General features: G+C 40.2%; 1 protein-coding gene across 3 annotated transcripts in view; it reads right to left on the minus strand.

The window, feature by feature from the left end:
• Nucleotides 1-1922: 1922 nt before the first annotated feature.
• Nucleotides 1923-22837, minus strand: part of LOC121633658 (CD2-associated protein) — a 70309-nt gene continuing 49394 nt past the window's right edge. For 2 of the 3 annotated variants that reach the window (XM_041975838.1, XM_041975840.1), the window contains 6 exons: nt 21860-21969; nt 17548-17666; nt 16006-16089; nt 11750-11961; nt 11463-11526; nt 1923-4571 (listed from right to left, as the gene is read on the minus strand). In XM_041975838.1, the coding sequence (XP_041831772.1) occupies nt 4530-4571; nt 11463-11526; nt 11750-11961; nt 16006-16089; nt 17548-17666; nt 21860-21969 (631 nt within the window). In that variant the 3' untranslated portion in view covers nt 1923-4529. The remainder of the gene's footprint in view (nt 4572-11462; nt 11527-11749; nt 11962-16005; nt 16090-17547; nt 17667-21859; nt 21970-22837) is intronic. The other variant, XM_041975839.1, reaches the window with a different exon arrangement.

Below are 22837 nucleotides of genomic sequence, written 5' to 3' on the forward strand. Positions count from 1 at the left end.
GACCCAAGATTTAGTGACCTATTAATAAAGATTGAACGTTTTTTTTTTTCTTTTTTTTAGTTAATGATCCAGTCAAGTCCAGAATTACTGGGTTCTCTCATAAAGAGGCAAGCAACCTATTGACATAGCATATTCATATAAAGGTATATAGATAGTCTAATATATTATCCATAAACTCTTACACAGAATCTGCCTCCAACATATTTAGACCCAAATGTTTCAGCCCACAACCAATAACAAATCATAGAGAAAATCATAAAGCTGCTGACTCACTGTTAATATTGATGGTTAAAAATCATCTTAAGGAAGACATAAAAGAACTAAATTTAACATTTGCTGTTTTAATCAGTGAACACAACCAGTTAATCAGCTGGTGGAAACTGATGTCATTAACTAAGATCATAGATGTAAGGAAACAAACTAAGATGGTAATAAAACAGCTGTTTTATTGACGTATTATCATTACTTCATCATAACTTTGTAAATAGCTAGCGTGTTCACCGCTAACTGTTAGCATGTTCATAATGGGCCAAACACAAAATTTAGTTTTATATCATCTTTGTGATAGTAGAGGCTGCAGCTTGCATACGCAGGATGAAATTGATGTACAATTAGTTTTTATCCATTTGTTTTTTCCCTCCTGCTTATTTGCTTCATAGAATACAAACAAAATGCACAAGTCAAAGGAAACACCATGAATTATGAAACTTTTAGGCGGCTCAAACACAATCTGCAACTTCTCTGAGCCTGAGTTCATTTCAGATGGAAGGAGACACAGTGGAAAACTTCGCCTCAGCCAACCTGGTTTATTCTCGGCTTGCAGGTCAAAAGCCAGCATCTATGATGGTGAAGGTGCATTTGTGTAACCTGCAGCTGGGGAAACACGAGATGCTGAGTTTGGATTAGAGGAAATCTTGTGGCGAGTTACTTTCTGTGCAGTTACACTTAAAATGCTATAACTGGCCTCAACCCCATATTAATATACATATGGACTTCCTACAATTTCATCAGACCTGAAGGGAGCACTGCAGAGGAAGATTAATAGCTGAGCCAGTCATGTTGAGCCTAAAGTCAGGGCAGCACTGGTATAACCTGGTTACATCACTGTTGTAACTTAGGCTGAACACATCACCTGCTCCAGAGGAGGAAACATGTATTTGACTGATTTTTCTCTCCCACATCCTGTATGAGCAGTAGAGACTCTTATCTGAAGTAACATGTTACATACACAACGCCAGCATCTGAACATGGCAATAATAGTAGTGTGAACTGTGCACCATGTTGTCACGGGAACAAACATGCACCCAGCTTAAAAAAAGACCTAAATATCCCCTTCCAACTATTTTTTCCTGTCATTTCCATCTTACAACTTATGAGGATTTTTATCTTAATTTCTTTTTTTAATTTTATACAATGGAAAAAATACAAATCACAAATCTGAATCTCTCCCGTGGGCTCACCACCTGCATGAGGGGCCATAGGGGTCGGGTGCAGTGTGAGCTGGGCGGCTGCCAGAGGCGGGGACCCTGGCGGTCTGATCCTCGGCTGCAAAAGCTAGCTCTAGGGACGTGGAATGTCACCTCTCTGGCGGGGAAGAAGCCTGAGCTGGTGCGCGAGGTTGAGCGGTTCCCGCTAGATATAGTTGGACTCACCTCGACACACGGCCTGGGCTCTGGAACCACTGTCCTTGAGAGGGGCTGGACCCTCTTCCATTCTGGAGTTGCTCCCGGTGAGCAACTCCAGCCCCTTAGTTGCTCATGCAGAAATTAACTCGTGTTTGAAGGTAGGCCCTGTGTGTTTCTGGAACACTGTCAAGCATCTCAAGTCAAGCATGAAAAGGCTTCTAGGTTGTTATGCATAAATGAAAACTTTAAAGTGATGCACACTTTCATACATAAGGAAAAAGCAGAGAAGTTTGATAGTAAATAGAGATATTTATTCATTTCTGCAAAGAATCTCAGCTCATGCAAGGATACAGCTCTTGTAAACAAAATCACTGGAAAATATGTTACAAATGTGCAGATTTACTTTTGTTTTTCTTGTCTGGAATGTAAATGTGGAGATTTATTACAGATATCACAAAGAGCCAGAGCCCTAATCGATCCACCACCTCTCTGTTCCCACAATATGATCATTTCATTTGCCAACCGTACTGTTTAAAGAGAACACACTAGAAATAAACTTGGCATGGCACACTGAACAAGTGCCATGCTCAGTAAGGTCAGATATGAACTTTTAACTTCATCAAAGCACTCTGGATCCCAGATCTGTCAAATCAAGCCTGAGGAGGATTTTAAGGTAAAGTAACACTTTTTTAAGACATTTGTGATATACTTTAAAGGACATTAAAAGAAAAGAAAAATACGCACAAGAAGTAACGCTGAGCAGGATTTGCATTTGTAACATCTACAGATGAAAAACAGTTACGCAACATTTGTCTTGCAAATGAAAACCCGCTGTGACTTGGAACTAAATGTCCCACAGAGGCCAGATGCGTTTACACCAGGTACTGGTTTAAGCATCTCAAAATGTTGATGACAGCATGGTGCAGACAGAGGAGCTCATCCACTGGCCCTGAAACTGTTAGAAAGAATCCACTAGAGTGGGCTGTGAATGGAGCCATTAGGCATCTTAAAGCCCATGTGTGAGATTATAGGTTTTTCAGAGGCGTTTTCTTCTTTTTGCTCCCAAAAACAACTGAATCCAGCCTGTTTACTAACATGATTCAACATGTTAGGCTGGATGTCAGTAGATAATAAATCCAGCTGAGGCTGTTTTTCTGCAGGAATCTGAACTAAACAGCAGCTTGTTATTATTGACACTAACCCAGCTGTTGTACACCACGATGAGACAATGAATGCAGTACAGTTGCATTTATCACATCCAATGCTCAATAAAGCCCCTAAATAAACCTAATTCAATAATTAAAGACTTATCTATCATCTGTCTGTGATTAAGTGACTCATACACCAATATCAGAAAAAGCTTTGTTCAGCATTTGGTTTTAACGCTGCAGTCCGGGTTTTTTTACTGCCAATAATGCAATGATAGTTTATTTATTAGCTCTCACAGTGAAAACACCAAAAACTCTGAATACATTTTAATACTTGCCATCTGGCTTAAGATTTACATGGCATCACAAAGGATGAGCTGAAGAATCAGCAGGATCCATCGTGAATTTGAGCCAAAAATCATCTGATTCTTATCAATTAATTTCAGCTGGTGGGAAAGCTGACCTCCTCTCAGCTGCCGACACTCGTTTCCAAAGACACAGCACGATTGTCTCATTTACACACGGCCGAAGCCTTGGAAATCGGCTAAAAGACTTAACGAACACGTCTGTGCGTGCTTCACTGTTGCTGCTCTAGTGTGTGCTTCCAGTTAGCTTAACTTGTGAACTTGGAATGTGGGAGGAGATGCAAGACAAGGAGACAGATGTTCACATAAAATGGCAAGACGGCCGATCCCTGCTGTGCAGGCTCATGCATAACATATTAGCAAGCAGAAAGACACGGCTCCCCTCATCATATGACTCACTTTGAATCAAAGATGGATGGAAGTAAGGAGAGGAGGAGTCAGAGAGGACAGCAACAGGAATGAAGGACAGATGCCAGATTGAAGACAAAAAGATCAAAATGAGGCTCCTGTTTTTGTTTTTTTTGTTTTTTTTCCTCATCTCTCCACTGCTTTTAAATTTTTTTAATGCTTGCATTATAAATTCTAACTCTGGCTAAACTGAGAACATTGCCAGTGTAACAGTGACAAAAATAGAAGAGACCAGCATAGAAAGAGGCCCGCTATATAGTATTTGACTAGGCATGTCAGTAGATTTAAAAATAGATATACACTATCATGCTGCAAATATTTCCAGATTCCATTACAAACACTAGATAGATGTTTTGTGTTTAAGAGGCACAGTAGTGTTACCCTGGATAGAAATGCTAGAAAACATACAAAAAGACAAAAAAGAAGCGAAGAGCTGCGGCCTTTCCGCATGCAGGAAATAAATCATCTGAATCCCGAGAGGTTTAGTCAAATCAAACATCTTACTTTTTAAAATCAACTATTTGTGCATCATAAAAAATATGTGAGAAAGAAGCTAGGCAAAGAAAAGAATCACCCCCTGCTTTACAAAGAGTCAGTAGTACTGAGAGCCAACCTCGTCCCGAGGACTTGGAAGAACTCGGGGAGTGAAGGGCAGAGAGGAGCAGAGGTGTCCAGTAGCAGTAGTTTGAAGTAAGGCCTCAGTTTGTTTTTTGTGTGTTGGCAAAATAAAAAAGAGAGAAACATTTACATCTGAAACTTAATTACACCTAGCTTGAAAACAAATGATATGTGCAAAATGTAAATCTTACAAATACAGAAAAGTTTGTTTTTGTAGATCAATGAATAAGGATTGTGCTGGAGGTGGTTCGTGAGTCACCGCTGTCTCCTCGTCTGTTCAACTACCCGTCCATCGCCGCCCTCCTGCTCTCTGATTGGTTGACGGGCCAGCACCTTGAGGCTTGGTGTTGATTAGGTTAAAGGCTTCACGTCGAGTGGATGGTCATCTTTAACTTCTCCACCTCCATCTGTGGAAAAAAGAGAAAAACAATCAACATAAACTCACTGAGTTAAATTTGTGGCAGTTTTTCAGATTTTATTAGATTTCACACACATGAATGTAACATTTCTTTATGTCCTCTACGAAAACAAAGAATTTGACATTAACTTGAATTTTGGTTATGTTTGTTACCACAAATGTCTAGCCAGCCAGTCACATGGCAGCAACTTCATGCATTTAGTTATGTAGACATGTTCAAACTGAGCATCAGAATCAGCATGAAAGGTGATTTTAGACACTTTAAACGTGGCATGGTTGTTGGTCTGAGTATTTACTTGCATTTTCACACACAACCATCTCTCGGATTTCCAGAGAATGGTCTAAAGAAGAGAAAATACTCAGTGAGCAGCAGTTGTCTGGACCAGAAGGTCTTGTTGATGTCAGAAGAAATTGGACAGACTGGTTGGAGATGATAGAAAGGCGACAGGAAGTCCAATCAGCACTGGTTCCAACCAAGGTCTGCAGAACAGCATCTCTGAACACGCAACACGTCCAGCCTTGAAGCAGATGGGCTACAGCAGCAGAAGACCACACCGGGTGTCTCCTGTCAGCTAAGAACAGGAAACTGAGGCTACAATTCACACACACTCACCAACACTGGACAATAGAAGATGGAGAAACGTTGCTGGTCTGATGAGTCTCCATTTCAGCTCCACATTCAGATGCTAGGCTCAGGATTTGGTGGAAACATCATGAAAACATGGATCCATCCTGCCTTGGATCAACGCTTCAGGCTGCTGCTGGTGTAATGGTGGGGGGAGATTTTCTTGGCCCACTTTGGGCCCCTTAGTACCAACGTGGCCTGGTTTAACCAGCACAGCCTACCTGAGTATTGTTGCTGACCATGTCCATCCCTTTGTGACCACAGTGGAGCATCTTCTGATGCTACTTCCAGCAGGATAATGCACCATGTCACAAAGCTCAGATCATCTCCACCTGCTTTCTAGAACATGACGATGAGTTCACTGGACTCCAACGGCCTCCACAGCCACCAGATCTCAGTCCAGTAGAGCAGCTTTGGGATGTGGTGGAACGGGAGATTCTCATCATGGATGCAGCCGACAAACCTGCAGCAACTGTGTGATGCTGTCATGTCAATATGGAGAAAACCTCTGAGGAAGGTTTCCACCATCTTGCTGAATCTATGACCCCAAGAAATAAAATAATTCTGGAGGAAAAAGTAAGGCAAGAGTAAGGTATTAAAGTATTAAGGTGGACCTGATAAAGTGCTCCAGGAGGGCATAATCTGTATTTTATTTTAGATTTGAATTATAAGCTCAGCTCTACAGCTATTTATTGTTTGATTAATCTAAAACATCTACAGCTACAACTGTTTATTGTATGTGAGTTAACGATTCTTAATGTTCTGAGGGAATGTGGTCTGTCTGGCAGAGTTTGTGGAGTCCATGATTTATCCAGTGCCATCATCATCCTCATCATTATCCCCTCTGCTGTGAAACGCCCAGTGGTGGAGGCATCCTGCTGCATTCGGTGGCAGGGATTACGATGAAGATGAATGCACGAGTAAAGCAGAACCTGAGCTGAACTGCACAGTGGTGAGTACACCACTGCTAGTTTGTCCTGTGTTGGGCGGGGTCTTGGTCTGATGATGAAGAGTATGATGAGGAGGACTGTTTACAAGCCGTCTTTGAACAGAACATTAATGGTCGATTTATGGTTCAGACACTCCTTCTTTGGTTAATCACCTTGTTAGAAAACAGCATGTTCTGCAGTAAGTACTTAAACATTGAACAGTATGTACATGTACATTCAAAAATTTAGAGAAAGTAAATGAAGTTCATCTGTAATGTTTAAAATGTACATTCAGTGCATTCTGACATCATACGGAAACCTGACGATCCTCCTTGATGGGGATAGTCCTCTTCCTCTCCTCCTCCCATGAGGATGACTAAATGATATAGTACTCATTGTATTATTACAACATGCACATGAGCCTGGTGCTACTTACACTTTTACACTTATTTATATTTATGGTGCACAGACTTTCTTTTATACAACAGTGTTGTTTTCGTCAACGATGACGAATTTATTTCGTTAACGAACCTTTTTTTCATGACGATAATGAGACGGTGACGAGCTAAAAATGGCTCTCTGGAGATGAAAACATGACAAGACGTTTGTGAGATTTCGCTGACGGGACGAAAATGTTCAGGGCTGATTGACCGACATTAAAAACGACATTTCTGCCTGTTGTGAGCTCAATCTGTCAATCAGCAATGCTGCTGCACCTTGGCCACGCCCACCACCAGACGTGCAGTTTATTCTTTCATAGATGAATCATGGCAGCAGTGTGGATGAAGGGATTTGGTGGAAGCGATGAGACGATATATGGACATATTTTAACTATAATCCATCATAATTTCACTGGCAGACCAGGTCAAGTTGAGCATGTGTTCCTCATCCTTTGCTCATATTTTGGACATGTGTATGTTCAGGGTGGAGTTTTACACTTCACTTCAAATTCTCAGATATAAAGCCACAGTTACCAAAGTAAGGATGTTGTTGCTCTTTGCTTTTTAGGAGTAATTGATTCCACAGCTAGAACTTTTTCTGTGTAAAGCATCACCCTAAGTAGATCAGAAAGTATCTGCTGTTGGTTGGAAACCTTCTAAGTCTAAAACATTCTTTTTAATTTTGTAATTATTGATGAAAATAACCAAACAACAAGCTCACAATGTGTTGCTATATGTTGAACTTATAGATCTGATATTTTCTTGTGTGACATGTTTGTATGATGAAGTTGGGCATCCATTCATAAAAAAAAGATGAAATATAGAAATAAAAAGTTTCTGTCCAGCAGCAGGTAAGTAACACGGCAGCATTTCATCCCTGTTGATGGGAAAGTCTCGGCTAAAGCTGTCAGTCTGGTAAAGGATCTGGTTATTATGTAAAAGCATTAAGGTTAACTTCTTTATAAATTACTTGTTATAACCTGTCAACCTTGATTCCACTTTTTAATACGTATTATTGACTTAAATTAATTTGTTAAAAGACTAATTCTTATTTATTTAAATTTGACTAAAACTAGACTAAAACCTTTTTGAGTTTTCGTCGACTAAAACTATCTACTGCTGTTATACTGTTATACAAAGGTATAACTTTTTGGGTGTTTTGAAAGGCGTTTTTGAATAAAAAGTATTATTATTATTTATAGTTTTCTATTTTATGCTTGTAAATACTGTATGTTCTGATTAATAAACTCTGTTTCTAAGATTTTAAGATTATGTCTGATAAGGAGGTTTTTGTATTTAATATTTGACTGGCTGTGAATACTTCAAGAGCTTTTAATAAAGGCTCTGAGCTGAGTCTATGAAAAAGTAAAATATTAGTACCCTGTGTGGCTTTTAAATATTTGTTGTTCTGTGACAGTCTTGCGTTTTGTGGCGTATATTTTCATCTTCTACTCCATTTAGGATTTCCTCGATGAAGAAAGTCTCTTCTTTTTGACATCTACTGATGTGTGAGTCTTGTTATTGTTATTGCACATGTCTTGGAGCGGATGAGGAATGATGACTGCTGAGAGGCCAGGAGCACGAAAACATTTTATTTTCCGCTGTATGAAGGAACCCCCACGAGAATGTGACATTTACATAAACTTCAGCTTCAATTATTATGTAACACATCACATTCAACATATGTCCACCCAAAGCTAAAGCTGCCTCTGCACATTGTGTCACAGATTATGGACACCAGCAAACAGAACAGCAGGACAACAAACCGAAGGAAACCCTCCTTTCTTTACACGTTAGCCACCCATTTCTCCGGCTCCTCTTTTCTTTTTTTATACACACCAGCTCAGCTATGTTTACCTGTACTCTGTGGGGGTTCTCTCTGAATGGGATGTGATTCATATTGGTGCCATGCTGAGAGAAAAAATGTAATGTTCAGTCCACACGTATGGTCAGCAGCACAGGAAGGTTGGCGTGATCACTGCGGTGATGGAGGATCTCCACGCAGGACTAAGATGCTGCTGATCTTTAAGTTGGACTCAGTTTTTATGAAAACGAACTGAAATATTTTGTCTTTAAACTGGTTTGAAGTTCAAAATGAAACCAAATTGTTTCACACAAAAGGAACAATCTGCAAGTATTACTGATTTTTAAGCAGAATTAAAGATAAACATGATTTCATCCATCTATCACCTAGCCCAGGGGTGTCAAAAGTACGGCCCGGGGGCCAAAACTGGCCGCCAGTAGCACCAATCTGATGATGCAGAAGACATTCAATTACATTTTCAATAAAATAACTCCTAATTTGACCATGTGAAGTTTCATTTTTTCTATTTAAATGTAAAACATTTCCATGGCAAGGGGATAACTTCTTTTATCTTTATCTTCTTACTTAATGGATCTGAATTCCGTTTGTATGATGAAGTGAGTCAGTCCAGTAGGTTAGGATTACTACACACATGTGGAAATCTACACAAATGCAAATTTGAAATAATTTAAGCTAAAATTAAAATAAAAAAAAGCTCTAGATACCTGGGATTAAATGTTTCATAGGTTAGTTGTGATCTGTAAGTTGTAATGCATGAATGAGTAAATATGTATATGTGTAAATATTACAGGTAGGACTTTAACTCGTTAATTACGATTAATTCATTGTAAAAATATTAGCGCATAAAAAAAAATGTAAACTTAATCACAGTTCGCATTCCAAACAACGTGGAATGTTTGTTAGTGCACGATTTCCAGTATAACAATTAAACTGAAGGGAACCCTCAGAGCTCGGCTAAATTTCTGTTGCCAGTTCAGCTACTTTGCTGCTATATTTAGTTTTCAGACCCATCCAGTGGCTCTGTGTCAAAGAAGTGACTAGCGACAAATCTAGCAACTTTTTCTGGTTTCATTGCAGACTTTTTGAAAGTGACATGAAAGCATGTTTATTTCTTCTCAATGAGCAGCACTTCCACCCCTCCTCCATCCAAAAGCACTCGCAGGTGTAGTCAGACGCGAGACGTTCACCTCGGCTCCATCTGCTCCTGGTTTACTTAAATAATGCCTATTAATGACGAGTGTGGGCGAAAACGTTCAAAAAGTTAAAAGTACTGTAACATGTAGTAGACTCTTAATTAGAGAACAGCTGGAGCTGTTAGTTAAAGTACTTAAAATGACACTTAAACTTTAGGTATATTCAGTTTGGGCAGGGGTGTTTTCTATTTATTTTTCTAATGTTTAGAAATAAAATGCAATTAAATGCATTTTTCCAGACATTACTAGAGCTTGAGTTTAAAATATTAATGTCTGTGTCTATCATTTGATTCAGTTGTTCACTGAAACACACTTAAATGAAAAAAAAAAAAATTGGGGGGCGGGGGTCTTCCTACGCTCTTGTGTCCTGGGAGGCGCTTGGGGTTGCAGGGGGTGGAGGTTTGGTGCCTGCCTGGAGTCCTGTGCGGGGTGCTGCTGGGCGCCATTTACCCTGGGGGCCGCCCTCGGTGCAGGGCTGGTGAGACCTCTGGGAGAATGTATGTGGTTGTGTGGGCATGTGTATGTGGAAAGGGTCGGGTCTGGGGCCTTCTGGGGGAATGGGTGGCCCTTGGACCTGTGGGGGGCTGCTTACCATCTCCCTGTGCTGCCTAGTGCCCCTGCCCCGTGGCCCCTCTGCTCTGGTCAGAGTGGGCCGCTGCTCTGTCTGCTTTGGCTGTCCTGGGCTTGGTGCTCTGTGGACCTGCTGGGTCTTTGGGGCCTCGGGCTCCCCCCGTCCCCCGCTGATGCTTCGGGGTGCGGCGTGATAACGGCCCCCTTTGCAACCACACATTTCTTCCTTGTTGCATGGCCACACACGCATGTACACACGTGCATGCTTACAAACATGCTCGTTTCTCCATCCACTTCTGACTAGATGTTGCTGATGTTTGTGTGTTGGTACGGTTCTCTGCAGGTACATTTGATGACTGCTGTACTTTTTCATATCATCATTATCCTATTTTTCTTTATGTATCATGTAGTACTGTGGTAGTTTGTATTGTTTTTTTTTTATGTGTTTTAGGCAGCCTAGACAACATTTACACTTTTAATCCTGTCCTTTTCTCCCTTTCTTTCCCCTCCTCCTCTATCTCCCTGTCAGGTTCGGCACTGACATATAAAGACTAAAGAAAATAAGATTACAATAAAAATAATAAAAATATCAAGGGCAGCCATGTTTATAACATGTCTCCTAGAGCAAATCTGTCAAGCAAAATATGGCACACAGACCACCGTTCTGTATAAATTGATTTTTAAAGCAACTTTTGTTATGCAATTAAAATGCAATCAATCAAGATTAATTAATTACGAAACCTCTAATTAATCTCGATTTTTTATTTTTATTTAATCCCACCCCTATCCATACACACACACACACCCCAGACACACATATATATGTAGCCAGATAAATTTTTGTACATGTAGAATTTTGTCCAAGCGGTTAAATTCATGTGTAAATGCAGGGACAGACGGTGAAACACGTTTATCTACCACCAGAGCCAACATCTGCACTAATATTCTATTAAATATTGCCTCAGGGCCTCACAGGGCCCACAAGTACAAAATACAGCAGGAAACAAGTAGAAATTAGGGTAAGCAAGATGATAGTGGCATTAATATGACCGGGAATATATTTTTGTGTGTGAATGTTAAAAATATACAATTTCTGTTCCCGGTAAAAGCTGTTACATATCCATCCTTTAGCATTCGTCTGCCATGTTCTGTTAACTAAATGCTGAAAGTAGATGCTGTTGGAGGAACTCCACTCCAGCTTGTGTGCTGCCCATTAACAAAAAGCATCAATATTTGTTTACACCAATGAAGTAATAAATGCTCAGCTCAGCGTGTGTTTCTGTAACAATCAATGCTACCTGCAGGGCCAGACGCTTTATTCGCTCTTCATCCAGCTCTCCTCGAAGCTCTGCTATCTCTTTCCTACAAAACAAACACACATGCAAGCATCCATCAGCATGCGTCTACAAGCTTATAATTCCTAATGTTGAAGAAGAAAGAAGAAAAAAACTCATATTTAAAGCCACTGACAGGTGCTTTCTTCAATAGAAACTGATGAAATAACTGCCAATAAGCAGAGATTTAGGAATTACAAAATCATTAAAGTTACATCCATTTTTGTTTCCTAAAATTCCACTTTGATTACATTTGCTGAGCTTTGAGCAGCTCCACAGACACCAGCAGGTCTTTCATCTGGCTTCTGAGCTCGTCTAGCTGGGAGCTGGGCTCCTCTGGCTCCAGCCGGGCTCTGCTGCTCTGCGAGGTGCCGACATCTGAGCCAGGGGCCGCCGCGGGGCTCGGCTTGGACTCGGTGGGCCTGTGGAGCGACGGCGACTTGGATAAGGTGTTTGTGGAAGGCTGTGGAGATAATGCAGAGACAGAATGTGAGACGGGCTGACAGATATTCTGCAAATGTGTAAAAGTCAATATTCCTTCTAAAGATTTTTGGTTCACAGATCTGCTGACATTCAACCATATAGGAAGCATGACCCACTTCATTTATTCAGTTAAGTCCTTTCATGACATGACTCTGCAGGATGTTTTCATCCTGGAAGAAAGCTCTTCCATTTAGGAGAGGAATTTATCAAGACAAATCAACGCCTGTTTATCACAAACAAGGTGAAGGATGGCTCACACTGCAGGCGATTTGGGGTTTCACACCACCCGACACAGATGTGGATTTGTCACTCTTGACAATGATGTGCCGTCAGCTGTCAGTGTTGAGTCTGCTCACATTCAACGTCTAGGGAACCATGCTTATCAGAGTTCCTTTGCAAATCATCTAGGACCGCCATCACAAAAATATGCAATTTCAAGCATGAAATTCAGAATCCTGTGTGTTTATGTGTGTTACATCCTCTGAAGCCTGAGCTGAGAAGAGTGTGATTTATGCGACATCCTTTTTGAGGTAAAATGTAAGGATTGACATTGAAAGCCAAACATAAAAGGACATTTCTTTCTCTGCTGGCTGAGAATTTAAAGCTTTCTAACACAGCAAATATTGATGGGTTCATTTTAGAGCCGACTTTAGTTGGTGTTCTTATCAAAACACCAGATGTTTCTGCAAACAACCTTTCAGTAATTACCTGGTTTACATTTTTCCCTTTTGCTATCCAGATTCTAGAAGTCTATATGACAGCGTAAAAACAAAGAAGAAGAAATAAAGGAAAAAAAGTTAACCAGTTAAAGGCAGAGCAGTTGTACACTGTCGTGTGCTGGTCTAAAACTGCAACCAGCACACATTGGGCATCCAGAACAGTGAAGAACAACATGGATGAGTCAAATATCATTTCCCGATTAAGAAAAGATGGCTTAGAGAAATTTTTTTTCATGAAGATAAATACAAATAGTAAACCGCGGTTTCTCAGCCTCGGGGCTCCAGCTCCAGAAATGCACATAACAGACTGTGCCATCAAACAAGTCCAGGACACAGTTTTAAGGTCGGAATCTCACGTAGTGCCTCTTTAAAAGGTAAGAAAATGTGGTTCTGAGTGCATCATTGTGAAAATGTGGGTGTTTCTCGATATTTGCTGGTGCATTAAGGTTAGGAAGTTGGGCACACCAGTGCAATCAATGCAGAAGGTTAAGCTAGAGCTCTGATGGTGTGCAGTGTGAAGAGAAATGGTGAGAGTACAGACCCCTGTGGTGCTTCTGTGCTGCAGGCCACCATCTCAGACCAAAGAATGTCAAAGACAAACACAGTCCTAAATTCCTACATGATCATAATCAATCTGTTCAAACCGTTTACATTTTATGTAGAAAACGTAAACATCATTAAACAACTGGATGTGATGACTGTGCAAAATTCAACTGCCAAAAATCCTAACACTGATAAAAACATGTAAATTTTTTTTATCAGTGTCCATATCCTGCAAACTAACCCGTGGCAGTCCGAACCGTTGGGTGATAAACAATCCCATCTGGCCTTTCTCTGACTGCAGTGAGTGTGTGTGTTTGTGTGGCTGTGCATCCTACAGCCATATGTAATTAGCCTTGGCTGACCATGACAAATCCAGGCAAGACAGCATCGAAGGCAATTAATAAAATGTTGAAGTGGAGGGCAGCGCAGCAGATGGTGGTGCTCAGCCTCTGTCCCTTCATGCTTAGGGTGGTTAAGCTGCAGACTGGTGTCCAGAGGGGGCCAATTAACCGGCCAATGAGAGGTTGTTTGTGAGACCTTAAAGGTGTGTTGTGTTGCTAACTAACCGCCACCTGTTTGAGCTTCAGGACGCCCATACTGCAGTGATGCTGCCTTATTTACACGCGGCTGTATCAGTTACTGTGATAAGATTCTAAAGATTTTTTAAAACTCGCTTTTAATACTTATTTTGTTTAACTTGAATACTGCATTTGCATTATTTTTAGTTACTTTTTTAAAATACCCACTGAAAACATATAAAATGATCAAACATAATCCCAGATATTCAGTTTTGACTAAAAAACCAGAAGCTTCTGATGGTAAAAACTGTTCAAGTTGAGACAAACTAACCGATCTCTCGTTGCTTTTGCTTCTTCAGTCACATAACCGTGATCAAAGACTTTCCCATTTCTGATGAATGCATTGAAAAAGGACAGTTTTGTCGTTATTAGGAAAAACAAATTGTCAGAATCAAATTACAATTGAAGCGAGAATGAGCATGAATAGCTTGTTTTGAGGTGATCAGATCACACGCCAGACTACAGATCATCGGTCCCCTGCACACATTAATGTCCTAATGTGGGTCAAAGAGACTGAACTGAGAAATTCTATTTCACATTTCATGAATCTAACTTTGATTTCACTAAAAGAAATAATTCCTGCAGGTGAAAAACTGCTAATTTTAACTTCAAAATACAGATCAAGTGTGCATCAATGAATATAATCATTTGTCTGCATTCATCTCGGAATGAATAATAAAAATAAACGTTAGGTTCTGGTTCAACATTTAGACTGATTTACTGATGAGAATTACTTTAACTGCAGTACTTTATTATCAAACAATCATCGTGGTACAACATGAAGGGATGGCATTACAATGCAACCTACAAGCTGTGCTGGACACGTTTCATTACGCTGTGTGACACTGTCATCCGGCTTGTTTTTTATATTGTTTTACTGTACCATGCTGCAAGACAGAAAATGAGCTGCTGCTCCATCAACTTGGTCTCTTTTTGTCTGCAAGTTGCTGCTTTGGTTTCAGGGACTCCATGTGAGACATTACAGCATATAAATGTGTTTCTGCTGTGACTGCTCCAGTGCTGATGGAGGATAAATAGGGTATTTTTTATTTGACAGTGTAAAAAGGGCTTAAAATTTACCAATGCACAGCTGTCGCCAAGCTCTATGCTAACTGGCCAGCAGGGGGCGACGCTTGTGGCTGCAAAAAGTAGATCAAGTAAAGAGCTAAACAGATTAAAAATGTATGTAAAACTACATTATGACAGATAAGCCCATCCCCCAGCAGTGCTGCAAAGTTTCTGCTGTTCTCAGTAAAATCCTGCTGTCACTTTAACTTCTGGTTTCAAAAGACTAAAAAGGCAACAGCTGACTTCACAGCATCACTTTGAACTTGATGCCTTCAAAAAGTGAGTCCATTAACAATGTCAGAGTAAGTATATCTACATACACTCACAGGTCAATTTTCTAAGCCCACCTGGTCAACTGTTTGCTAAACAGCCAATCACGTGGCAGCAAATCAATGCATTTAGTCATGTAGACTTGGTGAAGTTCAAACTGAGCTTCAGAATGAAGTAGAAAGGATATTTATGTGACCTTGAACGTAGCATGGTTGTGGATCTGAGTATTTACTGGGATTTAGAAACATGTTAGAAACATGGATCCATCCTGCCTTGTATCGATGGTTCGGGCTGCTGCTGGTGTGATGGTGGGGGGGGTATTTTCCTGGCCTACTTAGAGTCCCTTAGTACCAACATGGCCTGGCTTAACCAGCACAGCCTACCTCAGTATTGTTGCTGACCGTGTCCATCCCTTCGTGACCACAGTGGAGCATCCATCATTGATCTAAATTCATTTACTTTCTTATTAAAGATTAAACACAAAGGCCACCTTGTACCCAGCGAATACAAAGGATGGAATAAACTCATCACTTTTGCATAAAATATAAATAAATATAAAAAATAAAGATTATTGTTCATGTTTACAGCTTTTGTACATTTGACTGGAGGACGAGTTGAACCACGGTACAACATGACAGAACATAAAGACTCTTAAGTTTCTCATTAAGTCATTAAATGGCAACAATTCACTTGTCAGCACGGTTCATTTATTCTATTATATTTATTTATTTATTATATCTATTCTATTATGCAGTTTATGCAGCAGTAAAATGTTCTAGTTTAAAATGAACCACAACTGCACCGTTAGTCCGCTGCAGATATCACAAGAACGGTGAAATGCATTACCTTTCTGGTTTCTGCTAGCTTTGGTTTGGCTGCATCCTCTTCATCCATTCTGAAGGATTTCTCATCGCTCACTTCCTTGTTAGGCTGCAAGAGAAGACATCTGATTGTTGACTTGACCAATAAACAATAAAACATTGAGGAAAGTGCTCATCTTCAGTCACATTAGACCGTTAAGCTTTCTCAGTTATCAGAACAAATAAGGATGACTGATGTCTCCACACAAGAATAAAAGGAAATGAGGCTGCTGTGTGCATTTACCACAGCTAACACAGCTGGAAGGAGTCTGTTAGAGTTGACACTGTGGATTCATGTTCCACTTAGATGTGTCAGTGATTAGGGAGGGTGGGAGGGGAACAAAACACAGGAAGAACATGTAATTAGTGAGGAATTCAAGTAATACTCAAGAGGACTGTTTACATACAGTTGCCCCCACTGCAAGGTCAAGTTCATTTACTTTCACCTGCTTTTCAACACACCAAGTTACAGCGAAATCATTCAAGTCCCAGCTCCTCTAGAACAGGTTTATACTTCGTTCTTCTATTAAAACTAAACCGTCTGATGTTATTGATCTGATTCATGCCGCCATGTCGCTGCTCTCTGTCCACGGTGGAGTTGTGCCCTGATGCCACACGCATAGACACGTGCACGCACACACAGGTGATCGCACTTCCAACAGCAGACACAGTGAATCAGAAAACACATCAACCGGCTGAAAATCCCAAAAAAGATATCAGAGTTGTTAAAACTCTGAACTATTACAGCGACTCCACTGAATGAAACAGTTTCATCAGGACATTTTAAAAGTTACTTTTTCATGACGTTTGGAAATGTGACGCGACTTCACAGCTGAGTCCAGCTGTCACAAGATGTTTAAATCAAGTTATTTTGTCATTAGCACACGTCATATTCACACTGTAATACAGTACAACAAACTCCGGTGTCCAGCTTCGGTCCTCGAGGGCTCCAGTCCTGCAAGTTTTAGATGTTTCTCTGCGCCAACACACCTGATCCAAATTAAATGACTTTCCTAAACAGTTTGTTGTCAAGTTCTGCCAAAGCACCATTAATCTGATTCAGGTGTGCTGCAGCAGGAAACATTTTGAACCTTGAGAACCAACTTTGGACACCCCTGCCGTAATGTGTATGTTACCCACTACAGTCACAAAGGTCATGAATACATGATTCAGCCGAGAGGATTTTAAAGTTGATGACATTTACATCCTGTTTATTAAGCCTGTATGTAAGTTACCTTATGAAACTAAAGAGTCAGAGTAATTATTATTATTTGTGGGGTTGGGGTGGCTAATATTACCTGGAGGAAACACTGGTTATAGTGAATTTAAGTTCATTCTGACATCACACAAGAAGCCGAATGCCCCCACGTTTACTGCAGGTTACCAACCTCAGCTTAACCAAAAATGGCAGCACATCCATCCCAGTTTCCTCCAGCTCTTTGGTTTTATTGTTCAGTAAAGGCCTGAAAGATGTTCTGGTCAAACCTTTAGAATTTAAAGTGTCTGTGATTGTTTTCCACATCCTCACCGACTGTACTCCGCCAAACTGGGCCGGCAGCCTCCTGCCAGGCATCTTTGGTCTGTTAGCGGTGGGGTGAGAGAGCTTCTCCGAGGTAGACGACAACTCATCAAAACTCATCAGATCTGCTGAGGACCAACAGAGAGAAAAAGAAGGAAAGAAAAAACATGGAATTTTTTAAGTCAAACATCTCAGCTGGGACTAAAAAAAAGACGAAAACAAAACACAGGAGCGGAGTGAGCTTGATTTCATTTCTTTGACCTGAATGGATTCTGGCTTGAAGACTGTTTATTTCCTGCCAGCTGATGATAATAATCACTGCAGGAAACATGAATTTGAGAATGCTGACATTTTTAGCTGGTTTAACATGAACTTTTTAAAATAAAAGCAATGTTTGCTTCAACAATGTAAACAAACAGACCTTATATGAGAAAGTGAACAGCTGTATGAGAATAAAGAACAACCTAAACACAAACTCCACTATGGTGTGGGCAGAAAAGGACTATTCTCTTTCTAAACGCAAAATCCTGTTTTTGTAAAAGCATGTGAGCCGCACACACCACACTCCTCTTCCTCCCTACAGATCCTCTTAAGTGTCCCGTTTCTTTATGGTGTTATACAGCTTCTGTTCAGAGCGTTTTAAATTTCCCACTCAGCTGCAACATCTATGAAGGTGAAAGCACACACTCTTTTCCTGAAGACATGAACTACACACATGAAATACAACCATACAGTCATGTGCTTTTCAATTATTTATTATTTTAATTGATTTTAAAGCCAGAATGTAAGATAGCAGAAATAGCAAGATGCTAAATGCTAATGAAAAAACTACCAGCACTTTAAATGCTGTAAAAACTAACAAGGAGTAACAGCTCAATTACTTCAACACTAGGACTGTCAAGGGGGTCATTTTTTTAAATAAAATCCCTATTTCTCTCACTTCATAACTTCTCCTAAAATGGATCCAGTAACCATACATATTAAAAGAAAAAAGAAATATGACCATTTACACCAAGAACCACCAATTAGGTTAATTTTATTCCCTCTTTCATTTAAAGCACTATATTCAGCTATGACAACATAATCCAGAGCTAATTCTTAGAAATGGACCAATACAAAAGGTGGATGAATGCAGAGGAAGCTTGGTTATTGTTTCAAGCCCCCAGTGACAGAGTCAGACGGAGAGGAGGTAACAGTGGATGTGGAGGAGGAAGAATCGCCAGTTGTAAAATAACCTCTCATTTTTTACCGGGCAATGAGCCAATAACGGAGGATGAGTAGCTGATGACAGATCTCAAAGGAAAAGGCCCCGGCTTCCGGTGATTAGAGCCCTTGTAGGCATGTGTGCTACAGGGACAGGTGAAGACATATAGCATCTTGCAGCATCCTGGTGATGTTCTATTGCTCTAGCTCCTATATTCTCAAACTGTGGTACGTGTACCACCAGTGGTACGCGAGAGCCTCTTGGTGGTACTTAGAGGAAAGTCATAAATATTTTTTAAATAAAATGATTAAACATTAAGGGTCGCGGGTAAGCTGGAGCCTATTCCAGCATTACCGGTGAGAGGCAGGTACACCTGGACAGGTTACCTGTCCATCGCAGGGCCAACACATAGGGGACAAACAACCACAATGGTGGGAGGAAGCTGTAGAACCTGGAAAGAACCCAGGCATACACGGGGAGAACATGCAGACTCCACACAGAAAGGCCACAAAGTTCGAACCTCCCCCTCCAGCTGAGATTCAAACCAGCGACCTTCTTGCTGTGAGGCTGTGGTGCTAACCACCACACCACCGTGCAGCCCAGTTCCTTTATGAACTGTCCATAGCTAATAGCTATGTATGTTATAGCTCAATATGTTTGCTACTGTATGTTCAGGTTTTTCATGATGGTGGTACTTGGTGAGCTCAATATTTTCTCATGTGGTACATACTGTAAAAAATTTGAGAACCACTGGTCTAGCTGAACTAATCCTACCTATCTGTAAAGTTTAGAGCCAGCTCAGCCAAAGACAGAACTGTGTGTAGACCCATCTAGCTGGGACTTCAGACCGAGAGCCCAGTCCCAGAGGGGATTACCCCTCTTGGCTGTTCTAGTGTTAAACTGATATTAGAAGGTGACTGGAGGATCAAGAACGAAGTCCAATGTATAACCTCAATTCCAAAAGAGTTTGGATGCTGTGTAAGATGAAAATAAGAACAGAATGCAATGATTTGTAAATTTCATCAAGCATTTAGTCCCAATAAAACAAACAGATCAGACGTTGAAACTGAGACATTTTATCATTTCATGTAAAATATGAGCTCATTTTGAATGAAGATAACTGGTGCAAATAAAGAGCTAGAGGAGCATTTGACAATTAACTAGGTTAAATGGCAACAGGTCAGTAACAAGATACATAAAACAAAGAATATAAAATATATAAAAGGAGCATTTCAGAGAGGCAGAGTCTCTCAGAAGCAATGGGCAGAAGTTTATTAATTTATGATTTTATTGTGATTCTTGCTATTTGCTGCTGCCGTTTACTATTTCTTAATATCTGTAATGCTTTTAATGTTTTGTGTAAAGCACTTTGAATGGTCCTGTACATGAAAGGTGCTGTACAAATAAACTGCCTTGTCTAATCTGTGACAAATTGTTTAAAAATTGCGGAACTGTGTTTAGCATAACATTGCAAAGCATTTTAAGTTCCCACCATCTTCAGTGTAAAATATCCTCAAAAGATTCAGAGAATCAGGAGAAATCCCTGTGTGCATGGTATAAAACTGGATGCTGGTGATCCTGGGGTCCTCGGGCATTACTGAATTAAAAGCAGACATGATTCTCTCCTCACTGCATGGAGTCATTAGGTGCGTTTCCATCACCCCAAAACCGAAATATCAAAATAACAAACTGGTAAAGGAAACACCTACATTTCTAAAAAACCTCAAATATTAATAAAAACTTTTATGCGCTCAAAAAGTGGTTTCTGATTATCTTGTTTATGTTCTAGTGGAAATGAAATGTGGATTTATGAGATTTGCTAATCATTGCCTTTTGTTTTATTTACACTTCATACAGCATCCAATATTTTTTTATTTGGGGGTTGCAGGAAGACCAACTACATACTTGGCTCTGTGAAAAAATAAGGACATCCATCCACTTGGTCTGCAATAACTCACATTGGGAATCAAGTCAAATGTACATTCCCACAGCAATACTTCTATCAGCTCTAAGTTCTGCTTATTCCACCAACTATCATCAGACTTTAAACTTCCTCCAGCTTCACTCGCAGCTGTTTTTTACATTAAAAGCCAGACTGCAAATTAAAACATAATAACCTTTGATCTACTGGTAGCCTCGCGACTTATAAAGTGTTTGGCTTCAGTGACAGCAGCTTAAAATTAAACTTAGAGCAGAGCAAAGTGGACCGACCTGTAATCTATTTTAAAAGAAAACAGATTACCTATGAAATGGATAAAAACTCAGCAGCCACAGGAAATTAAAATGTGTCACTGAATATTCCAGATTTCCACAGGGATCATGAGAGAGGAGAGAAAGATGGGCGGATGTGAGAGAATTTAGAGTACTCATTCAGAGTATGCGCGCTCTTATCTGTACAAGCAAACACTGAAAACCTTTAGCAGCTGCTGTGTGACAGCACTTCACACATCCTGTGTGTTAAGCTGCTGCAGGCAAAAAAACTGTAACTGCAGGAGAGATTGAGTTTTCATGTTCTGTGGTAAACGAGTGACAGACTGGCCTTCTGAACAGTCGCCTGCACTTTTAGCACCTCCACCAGCCACTTGTCACACAAAAGACAACTCTTGAGGTGAAATGTCCTCTAGTTGGCTCTATTAAAAAAACTCTAATGGCTTTCCTCTGTGACCTTTCAGCCTCCATTTGTCATTACACTTTGTTTCAAAAACATCAGCCTCCAGGTTGATGATGATGCTAGCTGCTGCTCCCTCCTGCTATCTGGTTTTATGGGCACTTTCCTTGTGCTCATTGTGTCTCTTTCTTTATTTTTAAAAGGCATATTTGCAAAAGATGGACTGAAAATCATCCTTTTAATCATGTAAATTCTGACAGCTGATCAACAATGCTGTAAAGGAATAGATGTTTTACATCCATATTCAATCAAAGGGACCAACTCTGATCATTCAGTTTGATGTTTTATATAACACTTGGACTTCATTTAAATTTAGCTTTGGTTTGTTTTAGTAGGAAATGCTGCCACATCAGCAATGCAGCTCAGTAAAAAAGAACAAAGCTTAAGTCTTCTGTAGTTAAATGAAGAAATAAATGCTGGATTATTTAGGATTTTTAGTTGTGGCATACCCGTATCTGAGGGCTTTTCCCCCCATTCTCCTGGCAGGGATTTGGGTTTGGTGGGCAATAACGGTTCAAAGTCAGACTTTGGTCGTATGGAAGGCATCTCTCCATTGTGCCTACAAGTAAAAGAGGGAAAAAAATGAAGGAGAGAGGGGACAACAGCTTAAAGTAAATATGTAAAATGGTATGAAAGGTAGGACACAGTGCAAGGCCGATCATCATGAGGTGAGGGATTTATATCTCTTTACTGCACACTTTGTGTTGTTGATTATCTTACATAGGTGAAATGGAAATGTGAAATGTTTGCATACGGAGCAGTACATGGGCCTAAAATAACACCAATCTCTGACAGCCACTTTTACATTCATGTATTCTCAATAAACAACATTCTAATAGATGTTAAACAAAGCCTGTAACACTGCAACTACTTTGGTTTTGCCCTTGAAAAAGCCCGACATGTTTATAGCGCGGTTAGCATAATAAATAAATATCAGTAACTCAGATCTTAGAAGCCATCAGACATTTAATTAAGCTTTTGAAAGAGCACATTCAGACCATATGGTTAGAATCTGAGTTATCTTGAAGGTTTTCTACGACTGATAAGCACAGTGTGAGTTATTCAGACACATCTTTGAATCCATACCAGCATTACTGCTGCTGGGCGCTGAATGTCAGTCACTGTGGACTCAGGTCACTCTCTGGAACATGTTTGCTTTTCTGATCTTGCTAAGGTGCGTTCATCACTCTCTAACATCCAACCAGTCTTCCTTCAGTTGCTGCTTAAAGTTCCAGTGTCTAACAATTACTGACATCTAGTGGTAAAGTTGGGCATAGCAATGACTTTAAATGCCAAACATAGTTGTGAATGAATAGTGGCCTTCAGTGACCAAAATTCTTCCAAACATAAACATGTTTTCATCTGCGAGTGGATCCAGTGGCCTCAGGTGCAGCGATGACTGCACTACAGGTAAGTACTTCACCACT

Source organism: Melanotaenia boesemani, chromosome 22 (assembly GCF_017639745.1).
Source record: "Melanotaenia boesemani isolate fMelBoe1 chromosome 22, fMelBoe1.pri, whole genome shotgun sequence".
NCBI lineage: Eukaryota > Metazoa > Chordata > Actinopteri > Atheriniformes > Melanotaeniidae > Melanotaenia > Melanotaenia boesemani.